The sequence below is a fragment of the Schistocerca gregaria genome, chromosome X, assembly GCF_023897955.1.
Source record: "Schistocerca gregaria isolate iqSchGreg1 chromosome X, iqSchGreg1.2, whole genome shotgun sequence".
NCBI lineage: Eukaryota > Metazoa > Arthropoda > Insecta > Orthoptera > Acrididae > Schistocerca > Schistocerca gregaria.
This window is the reverse complement of record NC_064931.1, coordinates 578,631,207-578,647,312: the sequence shown is the minus strand read 5'-3', so window position 1 is coordinate 578,647,312 and position 16,106 is coordinate 578,631,207. Positions and strand designations below refer to the sequence as shown.

The 16,106-nt window shown below is 39.1% G+C and overlaps 1 protein-coding gene across 1 annotated transcript in view; it reads left to right on the top strand.

Annotated features, from left to right (window-relative positions):
- Positions 1 to 16,106, top strand: part of LOC126298683 (F-box only protein 30-like) — a 75,322-nt gene that overhangs the window by 21,626 nt on the left and 37,590 nt on the right. Inside the window, exons 5-6 of the mRNA XM_049990119.1 lie at positions 3,055 to 3,679; positions 14,984 to 15,119. Coding sequence (XP_049846076.1) covers positions 3,055 to 3,679; positions 14,984 to 15,119 — 761 coding nt within the window. The remainder of the gene's footprint in view (positions 1 to 3,054; positions 3,680 to 14,983; positions 15,120 to 16,106) is intronic.

The following is a 16,106-nucleotide window of genomic DNA, read 5'->3' as shown; positions in this document are numbered from 1 at the left end:
AGGGAGAGGTGCAAGATCCATTTGAGTTTGACTGAAGGCAGATTATGATGGTCTGTACAACTGATCAACACTCACCTTAATTACAATTTGTTCACTAACAGAATAAGACAGGTGTTCAGAGCGTTTCAGAAACTGCTTGACGTATCGGGTATTTGAGGTGAGTGTCTTCAGTGCGTGGTAAAACCAAGGTAAAACCATGTCCAGACATTGTGGATTTGGGCGACCACCCCTCATTACAGATGTCAGATGTTGTAGGTAAAACAGGGCAGATGGTGATCTGTGGTGGAACTAACATCAGACTTTGATGCTGGGCAGAGTACAAGCATGTGAAATCACAGAGCACTGAACACTCATAATTATGGGTCTCCACAGCTGACGCCCATGCATGTGCCATTGTTAACACCATGACATCAACAACTATGACTGAAATGGGCAGGTGACCATTTGCACTAAATGTTGGTGCAAAGGTGGAGCATTGCATGGTCTGATGAATACCCATACCTTCATTGTGTTGATGGGAAGGTGCAAATGTATTATCTTCCAGGGGAACAGCTCCTTGACTCCGTAATGTGGGATGGAAACAAGCTGGAAGTGGCTTCATTATGCTCTGGGGAACATTCATGTGGGCACCCAAGTGTCCAGTGGAGCTCGTGCAAGACACCATGATGACCAAGGAGTATCATACACTGATTTCAGACCGCGTACACTCCTTCATGACAGTCATGTTTTCCAACGGCAGAGGCGTTTTTCAAGAAGATAATGTGCCATGTCACAAGGCTAGGAGATTGAACATGGTGAAAGAGCTCATCGCCACCCCCCCCCCCCCCCAACTCCCCAGAATTTATGAGTATTAAGTGACTTGTGTGTGCAGATGTGGTGCCAACTCACTCAAGTGACATATGAAGGCTTTATTGCTTCCTTGCCATGATGCATCACCACTGTTATCCATGCCAAACAAAGGCAGACATACCAGCTTTTAGGTAGGCGGTATAAGGTACTGGCTGATCACTGTATATGATATGGCTCTCGGAAATTAGGTGAAATTTTGATACTCAGATTTTTTGCAGTCGGGTCTTATTGTCATTTCAAACCTTGGAGAAATTTGTGGCAGATAAGAAAATTATCTGTAGACTAGATGGATTTTGTTGCTTGGAAGTGGCTATGTACTGGATCACTAAAGACCATCATTGCCTCTGTTGTGGAAATGTGTGCTCTGAACTAACACCAATTTTATTTTGTTAGTGAATAAATTGTAATTAAGGCGATTGTTGATCAGTTGTACAGTGTCGTCGTTGTCCTTTTTCTAGTAGAAAATAATATGTGCTGGTTTGAATAAGCATTTTGTAACTGAAGTTTTTTGAATGAGGGATGGATGTATTATTTTCTGGTGAAATCAGCTTCTGATATTGCTTACATCATGGGAACGAAGATTTGCTTGTTTTGAATTTATCTCAAAAAATTCAGTGAGAAATTAGGAATCACTGCTACATGATCAGGGGATTATTAACTATCTGCTGCCCTCGGAGGTAACAGAAACAGTGTTTGGATATGCTTAAGTATTGGAAATTCCATGAACATCCAGTGACACTATAAATTCAGTTTGGATATATGATGTTCACAAACAACTCTTATTGTGGACTTTGAGATATATAGCACACAGAGAAAAACTACACAAGTTTTGAAACTTAGTGGCAGATTACAACTGTGTGCCAGACTGAGACTCAAACTCGGGATCTTTGCCTTTCATGGGCAAGTGCTCTACCATCTGAGCTACCCAAGCACGACTCACGCTTCATCCTCACAGCTTTTTTGTCTTAATACAGTTATGAAATATTTGAATTAAAATGCGAGAGGTCTTACATCTACAAGATTCATTGTTGGATAATAAATTTTGGATGTTGGTGAACCATGAAGCACATAGTATTGTAAAATTGGAGAAATGTGGGCTTGCATATCTACAGATGGAATAGGACTAATAACTAATGTCTTGCACACTTGCAAACTAATACCACTGTTTTGTACTTGCATAGTGACAAGCCTTAGTCAGAATACAAGTAGCAATGAGGAGGAACAAGCAACACTAATCTCTAAGTTGAAGTGTTGTGTATGAGTCTAGAAGATGAAAAAAAAACAGTGAAGTAGTGACCTACAGATACATATATCTGTTGATGTGACATTCTCTAGTGGAGTTACAGTGTTATGCAATTCGGTTTAACATTAACACCATATAGCTGTGGAAATATGGCAATAGAGTTATGTTTATACTGTTGGCCCCAAGTTAATATTTTGGTGTTTTAATCTAATGTGTATTCTCCTTAAAAATTATTGTGTGTATTACAGTTCATTTGATGGCCACAACCACCTTAATAATTTGAATTGATTTGAATGGGTTACGCATGATCTTTAAAAGTATGTTACCTAGTCAGGGTGAAAATGCAGTGAATTGTAAGAGAAATGTTGAACATTTGTTGTATCCACACCCATGCACATGTGCCCCTCCCTTCCCAAACACACCCACATATGCTGCTGCTTGTTATTTTAATGTAGGTTCACATTCATTTAGTTGCTCTTGTACTGCAAGGACACTGTCACTGTCTTCTCATAATTCGAGTGCCCAGTTAACATTTCAGTTAAATGATCAATGTTTCACTTCCTGTGCCTTCTTCATTGCTTGTTAGTACCTTCTGCTATTGGCAGCTTGTCATCTTCCTTTCTTTCAGTGGTCTGCAACATAATATCATATATCTTGTACAATCTCTCAAAATTCATACTGTGCAACTTATAGAATTCCATGAGTAGTTAGTGGAAATAACCAGTTTCATATTTCTCATTTATTATATTTGCTGTAATTCATTTAAAAGTTAAGGTGAATCACGGTTTCTTCATTATGCCATTCATACCACCATATAGTCACCCCTCTTCTGTATGAGCACAGTTTCAAAAGCTAATATCATACCAAGGAATTACGTGTAATTTCTATCGCAATCTCCCAATTCTATCAGACAATATTTTTATTTCATACAACACTATTTTTGCTATTCTTTATTTTTTTAGGTCAGCTGAACACCAGCAGCAGTGATGATGTTACTGAATTTGAGTCTGATCAAGAGCAATGCAGTTCTTCCACAAACAAAAGAGTCTATAATTTTGTATCAAATGAGACACCAGTTTCCAGTACATCATTGTCAAATAATATTGAGGCAGAAGCTGTGGAGCAGCACAGTAATGCAAATGAAAATGGTATTGATACGTTTTCAGAGATTTCTTCAGTTGTTCTGCCTTTGTCATTTTCATTAAGTCTTACCATTGATAGACTCCCAAGAAGTCAGAGCAAACCAATGGACATATACACATTCTTATGTGCTCAGGAGTTCAGACGAGATGATTATGGTTGGCACTATAAGAATGTACACTGTGATATTCAAGGTGGATTGGACGGATGGGTGGAATATCGTTGCCCATTAGCACAGTATGGCTGCACATACAGTATTAAAAGATTACACCCACGTAAGTTGGGAGCATCTGTGATTCACAGTGAAGAGCTTGAAAGTTTTGGATTCAAGGAGGCTGCTAACAGCATTGAAGAATCACATTCAGAGTCTGACCAACAGCAGCTGCATTTGGCTGAACTGCCATTTGAGTTACTGAGTCAAATATGCTTATACTTGGACTCATTCAGGTAAAACATAGTTTTGTCTTACCAATAATTGTAAACAGCACTTACATATATCACACCTGATATGCTATGTATAGAAGGAACTTCCATATAGCACTTCATTGTGTTAGAGGTTTGTCCTAATGTAGTATTTGCATAAAAATACATTATTTGTAGTTTATCTGTTTCAGATCCCTATTCAGTTTTATTTTATTGAGATTTATATGTTATCAGTAAAGATATGTTGTAGAGTTCTTTAGACTGCATTAGATAGATACATAATTGTGTTTCTAAACCAATGTTGTTATAGAAAAGAGAGAGAATCACTTCAGAGACTTTAATTTTTGAAGAGTGTCTTATTATGTATCTGTGAATAGATCTCTGAATCAAGCCTCAATTTTCTGTTTTGGAATCTGCCACTTTCAAAGCAATGCAAGTTTGTTTATATACTGAACTGTTTACACTTGTTTCAATATGATTATTCTTTGCAAACTAAAAAAAAAAAAATGAAATGTAAGAACTTGGAAGGAAGAGAAAGTAACTTTAAAATAATGTTATTAAAGGTTAACTGATTTTTAAACAGAATATCAACCAGCACATACCATCCATGATTTTAAAATGCGAAGTATGGTACTATTTGAAGTTCCTTGTAAGAATGTTTAGCTGTTGCAACACAACTGGATGGAAAAATAAATTTGTAATGCATACACTCATGTGCTTAACTTTATTATTTCACAAAAGTGGAAATAAATATTCTGACTATAAATTGTGGATGGGAAAGCTGTAACTTGTGGGGTGGGGGGAAGAAAGTTAAGTATAGGTGATGGCAACATTATGGTATTCGTGAACTCAAGCTTTCCAAGTAAAGGTAGAGTAAAATAAGGAATACAGGTATGATGGTCAGCACTAAAAGAAACTTATATTATTGTAAAATTGTGAAATGGTGAATCTTGGCCCATACTGTGGTTGCCAAAAAGTTGTATCTGCAATACTAATTTAATAAAAATATACGTTGTACTTTAATTTTAGAATAGTTAGACTGTTAGGGTTAGATAATGCTGAAGGCTTCAATTAACTCATTGAGTGTGATGCCAGACTTTTTACTATAAGCCAATTAAAATTTGGTACAGTGTGCATATAATTCATAAAGAGGGGTAATAAGAATTTGGTACAGTGTGCATATAATTCATAAAGAGGGGTAATAAGAATGTGATACAGAAATATGGCTTTTCAAGCAATGACATATTAATGTTAGTGACTGCATATACTGGACCATTGCACAAGAAGTAAACAACATGGCAAAATCTTTGCAGTTGAATGACAGGTTGAACACAACAAGTATTTATCAACTTCTGGGCAGTTAGACACTAGACGTATGTGTTGTATGTAATTAAGTTCTGATCTAACATGGGATGAGGCTTAAGGAAAACAAAGGATTAGTATCTCTCAAAATGGAGAATGACACACTAGCCAGAGTACATAATCCCAGTCTGGTGCAGACAACTCACTCGTGGTAACCATTGCGGCCCATGTGGGACTGTTTCCTCATGTCTCAGGTGGTCAGGATGTGATGGCCACTGTCACTGACATCTGGTGATCATCATCTCATAGTAGCAGTCGCCAGTGCTCCAGTCCTCCTCCAAGACTCCAGTGCAACAGAACTGTGTGTGCCAAATGTCGTTCTACCAGGCTCCAACCCAACTGAACTGTCTTCCAAATTGATTTACAGCCCCTCTTTTTTCCATGGCTTACATTTAGAGGTTCATCAGTTGCACATTTGCCATCTGGTGGAGTGTGATGTTACACATTTGTGGCTTGCACTCCTAGCCACTTTGTCCATTCATCAAACAAATAAACACAGAAACATACTGTGATTGGATTTTACATGTTAGGCTGCCGCATGCTTCTGGCCATAGGAATGTCTGTTCTTCCACAGCAAGGTTCCAGTCAATTCGTGTTTCTGTGTGGTTCAAAACTTCTGCAGTCCCTCTCCAGGAAAGTCCACTTCCAATGTCTGAGTGGATGGGTGAAGCTTTGGGTATTCTAGGACATCTACCAACAAACATCCAATGAGAATGTTTCAGAAATACTCCTTCTTGTAGTGGCAGTCTGCCGTAATTTCCCACGAACTATTTTGTCATAATAATGTAATTAAAAATTTTGGAGGCTTTATTGCTTGATCATCAGGTGCCCGCCATTGTGAGCATTAAGTGGAGGAAGTAGTGCAAAATGATGTAAAGCTACGATTAATGGCACCAATCACATAAATTATTAAGTCATGGGTGTACAGTGGGCAGGTTTTCAGTTGTACACCAATTTATACAAAATGCCTACACCAGTATATAATGATATCACATGCACATAGAATTGCTTGCACACCAAATCACTTCCCTCCTATTTTTGCCATCACATAAGCACATTTCTCTTGTGAGGGCACAGAATTTCTTCATGTGCTAATGTGATCAGAAAAGTAGTCACAATAATCATTCTCCCCTTAGAGAGAGAGAGAGAGAGAGAGAGAGAGAGAGAGAGAGAGAGCAAACCATACTACTTGGGTTATGTGTCTCATATATCTTTGACACAGTGTAATTTCTTGCATTCATCCAGAAGACCTTCTGACATTAGGAATCACTTTCCTTTAACTAGCTTTTAACTTATAATTTAAAAGCTCCACAGTGGGTACGTGCTTTAACACAATAGAGACCTGATACAAAATGAAGATAGGACTTCATCACAAGGTATGGAAAATTGATAAGTGTGATTACATAAGTACCATTGTAGGAATTGCTTTCAAGTTGAGACTGTAAATTATAAATGGGGCTCACAGATCAGGACTGGTCACTTTATTTTTCATCTGCATCTGTACTCTGCAAGCCACTTTACGATGGATGATGGAGAGTAATTCATGTACCACTGTCACTTTTCCCCTTTGCTGTTCCAGCCTTGAATGGTCTGTAGGAAGAATAGTTGTTGGTAAGTGTCTGGAATTGGATGAGCATTTCTGTGACACCTTTTCACTTAAGAAATGAACCTCTAGTGAAAAACACTACTCTTCATAGGTTTTATTCATGTTTCCTTTATCTATCCTGTCTGGTAGGAGTTCAGACTGACATGCAGCATTCAAGTATTAGTTGAATGAGGGTTATACAAGCTACCTCCTCCATGGGTGGACTGCACTTCTGGAGGAATCTCAGTCTGGCATCTGCCTTACTTGTGATTAATTTCATGTGATTGTTGCACTTTAAATAACACTCTATGCATACTGAAATATTTAATAGATGTCACTGCTTCCAGTGAGTGTTCCCATTTGAGTAATTGTACAGTAGTATACCTTTCTACTTATTTATGCTAATTATATTATGTTTATTTATTCAGTATCAACTGCCAGTCCCTGCACTAAGCATTGACCCCCCTGCAGGTCTTCCTGCATTTCACTACAATTTCCTAGCATTAAACTCCTCAGTATGCAACAGTGTTTGCAAAAAGCCTCATCAAACTCCTGGTGTTATCCACAAAAAGCACTGTGTCTTCAGGCCACGAGGGGACTACTGGGACCATCCGACCGCCATGTCATCCTCAGAGGAGGATGCGGATAGGAGGGGCGTGGGATCAGCACACCACTCTCCCGGTCGTTATGGTGGTATTTTTGAACGAAGCCACTACTATTTGGTCGAGTAGCTCCTCAATTGGCATCATGAGGCTTAGTGCACCCCAAAAAATGGCAACAGCACATGGCGGCTGGAGGGTCACCCAACAGCACTTAATTTTGGTGGTCTCACGGGCACCAGTGTATCCACTGTGGCAAGGCCATTGCCTGGTGTTATCCACAAGGTCATTCTAATATATTGAGAAAAGTAATGGTTCTGTAACACTCCCTTAGGGTATGCTTGAAGTTACTTTTATGTGTGAAAAGGTCTCCTAATTAAGAGTAATGTGCTGTGTTCTGTTTGGTAAGAACTCTTCAATTTAATTACACACCTGGTCTGATGTTCCATATACTAGTATTTTGTTCATTAGGCAGCTGTGTGGAACTGTACTGAATATTTTCTGGTAGTCAAGGAACACAACATCAACCTCAGCATTGAAATCTACTGCCTTTTTGGTCTTGTGGATGAACGGAGTAAGCTGGGTTTCACACGATAATTGTTTTCAGTTCTTTGTTAATTCCTACAGAAGAGATTTTAGATCTCTACAAATATCATAGTACATCAGTTTAAAACATGTTCGGGAATTCTACAGCTATAGACATTAGTGATGTAGGCCTATAGTTTGGTGTGTGTGTTTAAAGATCTTTCTTGAAAATGGGAATGACTTGTGCTTTTTTCCAATCACTAGAAATGTGTTTCTCTTTGGGTTATATGTGGTACACTGCTGCTAGAAGAGGAGCAAGTTCTTTTGCTTACACTACATAGTGTTGTGGAGGTATCTCATCAAGTCTAGTCACCTTTCTTCTGTAGAGCAATTTCAGTCAGTTCTCTATCCCTTGGTCACTTGTTTTGACAGATGCTATTTTGACAATGGTGCAATTATTTAAATAAGGAGTCGCAATACAATATTCATCAGTGTAACTGATTTGGACAAAGGAATTTAGTATTTCAACATTCTTTCTGTCATCCTCCATTCCAGTACCATTATGGTCACAGAGTGTCTTGACATATGGCTTTGATCTTGACCAAAACTTGGTAGGATTTTCTGTCAGATTGCTTGATAGAATTTTGTTTTTGAGTAAGTTGTACACTGCATGCATGTACTACTTTTGGCTTTGTGCAGTTTCTGTTTGTCCATGAGGCTTTGACTATGTTTAAATCACCAATGAAGCTCTCTTTGCTTGCAGAGCAGCTTTCCAACATGATTGTGTAATCACAGTGGGATCTTTTCCATCCCTCATGACTTTGGACTGCAGATATCAGTCCAAGGAATATTGTACAGTATTCTTGAACTTCGTCCATTGATGGTCAAAATTATCAGTGCTGGAACTGATATGTTCATGTTGACTGCTCAGATAATCTGAAATATGTATCTTGTCACACTTGCTAAGCCAATATATCGTTCTACCTTTCTCTACATTTCTATTTAAATCAGTATTCAGTGGCATTGTAATGATCTTGTGGTCACAGATTCCCTTTTCTATGTTAACTGAATTGAAAATTTTGGGAGTGTTGCTAACCAGGAGATCTAAGATATTAGCTTTTTGAATCACTCCTGTGATTAACTGCTCAAGATAATTTTAGGATAAGGCATTTAGAAAAATTTCATATGATGTATGCCATCTGATAGTCTTTCAGAATATTTTTAAATTTTAAATTTCTTGGGTGTCCACCTGGTTCCCACTGTAAGTTCTTTACATTATTTTGGCAGAAAGACTTGCAGCCATCTTCAGATGATTCCTGATGACTGCTGCTGTGCCCATGTCTGTGCCCTGTATTTGTTGGCTATTACTCCCTCCATCATTTTGCTCCTGTTGTTATATGTGCAGCTGCTGCAATGGGTGCTGATGGTGGGGGTATGGGTGCCCGCCTGTGAAATTGTGAATTGTGGTCTCCAATGTACACAATATTGTCGTAGGGTGTGGACCTCACTGTGCGGGAATGCTTTCCTTTTTGTAGACACAGTACAGGGTTCCGCACCTGACCCTGTTCTAGGCCGTTATCTTTGTTAATTAGATTGTCTTGGACTATAATTTCAGTGGCCATTTTGATGATACACTCACATAAGGAGGAAGATTGCCTGTCTTAGTTTTGTTATAGCCTGTAGTATGGCCAGTTTTATATTGCAGTCAGCCATGTCTGGTTTGGTAGTCTGGTGTAATTCAGTGTGATGTCTGTGTTCATGGCACCTCCCTACTAATTTGCAAACACTTTCCCCAACATATGCCTTGCTGCATAGGCAGCAGATTTGGTAGACCCATGTCTTATGGAGGCTTAGATAATTCTTTACCGAACTTACTATTGTCAATGATAGGGGGTGGGTGAAATACATATTTGACATTGTGTCATTCCAGGATTCTGCTTGCTTTTCTGTAGGTGTTACCAACAAACTGGATGCGTGCTACTGATTTACGTTCCTCATTTTCATTGCATGGTTGTCTACCTATTACTTTCCTGAACACACGCCTTATCTGCTTATTACTGTACACATTCCTTTGGAATGTTGTCTTCAGTAGCTTTGGTTCAGTTGGAAGGCTGTCTTTGTGGCTGGTAGATCACACTATGTGAACAAATGTGTGTAAGAGGCCTTCATGCTGGGATTTGTGGTGACTGCTGGAGAGATGCAGGTACAGATTTATTTGTGTAAACTTTCTTTGCTCACTGTGTCCAATTTGCCATCTCGTTTCTCTTCCACCAGAATGTCAAGAAACAGGAGGGAGCCAACACTGTCCTCTTCCATCTCCATGGTGAACTGAATGTTGGTGTGAAGCAAGTTGAGGTGGTGGAGAAATTAGCCAAATTTGCCCCATCCAAGCGACCAAATGACAAACATGTCATCCACATAATGGTAGAAATAGGTTGGTTTTAGTTGGGCTTACTCGAGGACCTTCTCCCCAAAATCTATGAAAAAATTCACCACAGAGGATACCTCATGGTGCTGCTCTCCATCTGTTCATAATAATTTCTGTTGAACTGAAAGTAAGTTGAGATGGGCACAAACTCAAAGAGTCTCATTCATATTGGTGTTGAATTTCCTGCTTACAATTCCATGGAGTCCATTAGAGTTAGGCTGGTGAAGGGGGACACTATGTCAAAACTCACCAACAGGTCACTGTCATTGAGAAAAATTTCTTGTAGATGTAGCACAAAATGAATGGAATTTCTGATATGATGATGGCATTTTCCGATAAATGGTCTCAGGAGAGCAGTCAGGTGTTCAGCCAATCCAATCCATTTGTAGTTGCTTCTATATTGTTTCTTATCGGTTGCAGTGAGATTGCCTCATTGTGAATTTTTGACAGCCCCGTACAGTGTTGGTGAAGCAGCAGCTTGTGGCCAAAGTTTCTTGACTGTTTACACATTGAAGGTATTGCAAGGAACTGCAGTGATTTTTTCTTGAAGCAACTTCTCAGATTGCCTTACATTTTCCTTCACAATGCATCATCTAGAAGTAACACATTTTGTGTAACACATAAGTTCCCTTTGTCGGCTGTCATGATGACCAATTCTGGGCAGTCATGTGACTCACAGAAGGCTGCTCTTTCTCCATTGAAATGTTTCTGTTCAGTGGTGTGGCCCTTCAGGTGGTTTGTATCACATTGTTTATAATTTCCACAATTGGTAGCGAAGTTGGAGTTGGGGCAAAGTTCAGTCCTTTCTCGGGCATCAGAATTGCTGCTGATCGTTGGTTGTCCTCTCCGTAAGGCTGATCATAATTCACTTAGGTGGTGCTCGAATGGTACTTGTCATCCACAAAGAGGGCATCTCAGTGCAGCCTGCAGTTAGCAGTAGCACAGCAACAACATATGTATTGGCCCAAACACCAGACAGCTCTCCTGAGTCCATCCGTGGGAAAATGCCAACATCACATCCAAAATTCTATTCATTTTATACAAAATGTACAAGAATTTTTTCTCAGTGATAGTGACTTGTTGATGAGTTTTGACATAGTGTCCCTCTTCACCAGACTAAAGCACTCCATGGAACTAATAAGCAAGAAATTTGAGACCAATCTGAGGAGACTCTGCTCATCTAAACTTATTTTCTGTTCAATGGAAATTATTATGAACAGAAGCACCCCATATGGTGTCTCCTGTCACTGGTTGAGGCGAATTTGTTCATAGACGATTTTGAGAAGAAGGCCGTGGAGCAAGTCCAATGAAAACCAATGTGTTTCGACCAGTACATGGATGACACATTTTTCATATTGCTACATGGATGGGACAGCTTTGATAAATGTCTCCATCACCTCAACTTGCTTCACCCCAGCATATAGACAGTTTACTGTGGAAGCAGAACAGGATGGTGTCAATGTGCTCCTATTTCTTGATCTTCTGAACCAGAAACCAGGAGGCAAATTAGGACACAGTGTGTACAGAAAGCCTACACACACTGATCTGTATCTGCATGCTTCCAGCAGTAATCACAACTTCCAGCATGAAGGTTTCTTATACAGGGTGTTACAAAAAGGAACGGCCAAACTTTCAGGAAACATTCCTCACACACAAATAAAGAAAAGATGTTATGTGGACATGTGTCCGGAAATGCTTAATTTCCATGTTAGAGCTCATTTTAGTTTCATCAGTATGTACTGTACTTCCTCGATTCACCGCCAGTTAGCCTAATTGAAGGAAGCTAATGTTGACTTCGGTGCTTGTGTTGACATGCGACTCATTGCTCTACAGTACTAGCATCAAGCACATCAGTACGTAGCATCAACAGGTTAGTGTTCATCATGAACGTGGTTTTGCAGTCAGTGCAATGTTTACAATTGGCAATTGGCAGTTGGCAGATGCCCATTTGATGTATGGATTAGCACGAGACAATAGCCGTGGCCCGGTACGTTTGTATCGAGACAGATTTCCAGAACGAACGTGTCCCGCCAGGAAGACGTTCGAAGCAATTGATCGGCCTCTTAGGGAGCACGGAACATTCCAGCCTATGACTCGCGACTGGGGAAGACTTAGAACGACGAGGACACCTGCAATGGACGAGACAATTCTTCGTGCAGTTGACGATAACCCTAATGTCATCGTCAGAGAAGTTGCTGCTGTAAATGGTAACATTGACCATGTCACTGTATGGAGAGTGCTATGGGAGAACCAGTTGTTTCCGTACCATGTCCAGCGTGTGCAGACACTATCAGCAGCTGATTGGCCTCCACGGGTACACTTCTTCGAATGGTTCATCCAACAGTTTGTCAATCCTCATTTCAGTGCAAATGTTCTCTTTACGGATGAGGCTTCATTCCATGATCAAATTGTAAATTTTCACAATCAACATGTGTGGGCTGATGAGAATCTGCACGGAATTGTGCAATCACGTCATCAACACAGATTTTCTGTGAACGTTTGGGCAGGCATTGTTGGAGATGTCTTGATTGGACCCCATGTTCTTCCACCTATGCTCAATGGAGCACATTATCATGATTTCATACGGGACACTCTACCTGTGCTGCTAGAACATGTGCCTTTACAAGTACGACACAACATGTGGTTCATGTAAGATGGAGCTCCTGCACATTTCAGTCGAAGTGTTCATATGCTTCTCAACAACAGATTCGGTGACCGATGGATTGGTAGAGGCGGATCAATTCCGTGGCCTCCACACTCTCCTGACCTCAACCCTCTGACTTTCATTTATGGGGGCATTTGAAAGCTCTTGTCTATGCAACCCTGGTACTAAATGTAGAGACTCTTCGTGCTCGTATATTGTGGACAGCTGTGATACAATACGCCATTCTCCAGCGCTGCATCAGGGATTCCATGCGACAGAGGGTGGATGCATGTATCCTCGCTAACGGAGGACATTTTGAACATTTCCTGTAACAAAGTGTTTGAAGTCACATTGGTACCTTCTGTTGCTGTGTGTTTCCATTCCATGATTAATGTGATTTGAAGAGAAGTAATAAAATGAGCTCCAACATGGAAAGTAAGCATTTCCGGAAACATGACCACATAACATATTTTCTTTCTTTGTGTGTGAAGAATGTTTCCTGAAAGTTTGGCTGTACCTTTTTGTAACACCCTGTATACACTTGTTCACAGGGTGTGATCCATCTGCCACAAAGATTGTGTTTCACAAAGCTGAGACAATATTCTGTATAAAGTGTACAGCAGTAAGGAGATAAGGCATGCATTCAGACAGTTAATACATAGACAACAGCAGAAAGATAAAGAGGACTACAAATCACTAGCATGTATACTATTTGTTGGAAATACCTCCAGAAAAGTAAACAGAATCTAACCTTGACATTAGTAAGTTCAGTAAAGGATGACCTAAGCCTCCTCAAACCAGGGTCTGGCAAATCCACGGCCATTGTGACAAGATATACAATAGGAAAAGCATTTGCTAATTAGAAGAGAGGTGCTATGAATATATATACCACACTGAGTCATGCCAGACTGTCAAATCACTGATGGCTGACTGTAGCATAAAACTGGTCATACTATAGACTACAACAAAACCAAGATACCTGAGCAACATTCTTCCTTCTGGGACTGCAAGATCAAAGGAGCCATTTGAAGTTAGGGTCTAGGGTGAGATGATCTAATTAAGAAAGACAGCATCCTACAACTGAGTCAGGGGTGTAACCCTGTACTGTGTCAAGGAAGAGCAAAGCATTGACATACAGTGAGGTGCACAACCCACAACAGTACTGTGAACATTGGAAACCACAATTAGAAGCTGGGGCTCACCGCCACCACTACCACCACCACCAGCACTGCCCACTGGGTCAGTTGCACAGGTAGTGATAGGAGCAGAACAGATTTGTGGAGGTGATAATGATCAACATATATAGGACACTGACATGGGCAGAGTAGCAGTCATTATGAATTAACTGAAGACTGCACTGATTGTATTTGCCAAAATATTGTGGAGAACTTACGTGACCCAGACAGACGCACAGGAGGTCTACAGATATCATACAATTCCCTCTCCTTACTACCTGCCATAATCACTTGAGTCTCCCGATCTATAGCTGGTGGTAAGTTTAAATCTTCTGCCGGTATTATAATTTGAGTTGAATTTCCCTTAAAATGTCGATTTGGACTGCTATCATAAATGTATGTAATTTTTGTATTATTATCTTGACCACAAATTGTTTTGAACAGAATTACCAATTTTAGCTAGACATTAGACATCTTCAGAATCTACAATAGAAGTAAAAGAAATAGAAAAACATTTCTATTTACTACAGTATGGGATTAAAAACAAATGGCAGGAAATATAATATAAACATTAAATATTTCTCATTCTGGTGGACAGCAGCGAGTCATAACCATGTAAAAATAAGTTGAGTCTAAACTGCCTTGCATGCATCAGATAGGGTGCAAAGCTATCCTAGAGGTTGTAGATGCACACATAGCATACAGATAATTACACACAGTAATTAAGCAAAGATTTATTTAAAAGTAAATTTCTTTAAAATATTCTCATTTGTATTTAAATGAGCAAAAAGTATTTTTAATCATCTGAAAAATGTATTTGTCTTCTGACTGTTTAAAGCTGGTCAGAATTTAACAAAACTTTAAAAAAAATCAAAATTGGTAACAGAGATTAGTCTTAAATTGAATACATTTTGTTGGCACTATGGTAGTATTATAAAGGAAGAAGATAGAATAAACTTCGAGAACGTGTACATTGATCAGTCTCTCATACGCCAATTTTTGTCCAACAGCTTGTGCAATCTCTCAAAGACCTGTCGTCGCCTGAGAAGTGTATGTTTCTCTCGTCTGAAAGAAAGAGGCATAATTTTGCAGCAGTGGAACAAAATTTTAGTCAATGGAAGAGTTTCTTGGGTGACCAGCAAAGTGGTAATAATTCAGTTATATATAGTTTGAGACCTAATTTAACATATAATATTAAAATGAAGTTTTTTTTTGAAAATACCAGTTCTTCTGTATGTGCCACATGATTTATTTCCAGCAGAAGTTCACACTCTTAAAATCTACAGCAGTTAAATATTCTTGAGTTTCTGTAGTGTTAGTGCCAGTGGTGATGGACTATTTTAAGACTGTTCTCATTTATCGTTGGAATATTGTATGTGATGTAATTTCATAACCATAGGTAATTCTAGAAATGATTGTTGCATATGAATGAAGATAATTCAGCAATAATTATTTGCATTTGGCCACTATGATAGTACTGATAAAATTTATCCTTGCATTTCAAGAGTGAATTCTGTCATCATCAGGTTGCTGACACTCAGTTTGTGGTGTTCATTAAATAAAATAAAAAAAAAACGCTTTGGACTGTGGATATTCATTTTATACTGTCAACAACCTTATGAAGAGAATGTTGTCTCTTGCAATACATAGTTTAATTATATTGAAGAACAAAATTTTCCCACCAGACTGTGTATTTTAAATTTTTTTTTTTGCACACTACCGGTTTTGAGCATAGTCCATTCTCAAGTGCATCACCAGTAATATATGTGACTACATCATTGTCATTAATTTAAAAATCACATGCCATACATAATTGTGGAAAGCACAGTCATTAAACATCCTCATCTTGCAATATTTCCTGTGAAGCACGCTGTATACACCCATCCAGAAGAAAATTATAAATGCTATTAAAGTGGTTAAATGTAAATAATTGTTACCGATAAATTACAGGAACCACTACCTCCCATCTGAAAAATGGATAATATGAAAATGAACATAATTAATATGCAGTGGACACCTCTGACTGCTGTACATATGCATGAAATTTTAGAATACACTCAGTGTCTTGTGTCATTTGTCACACAGTGAGCCATTTAGCTCCATTACCAGTGAAGAAGCAGAAAGTTTGTCCAA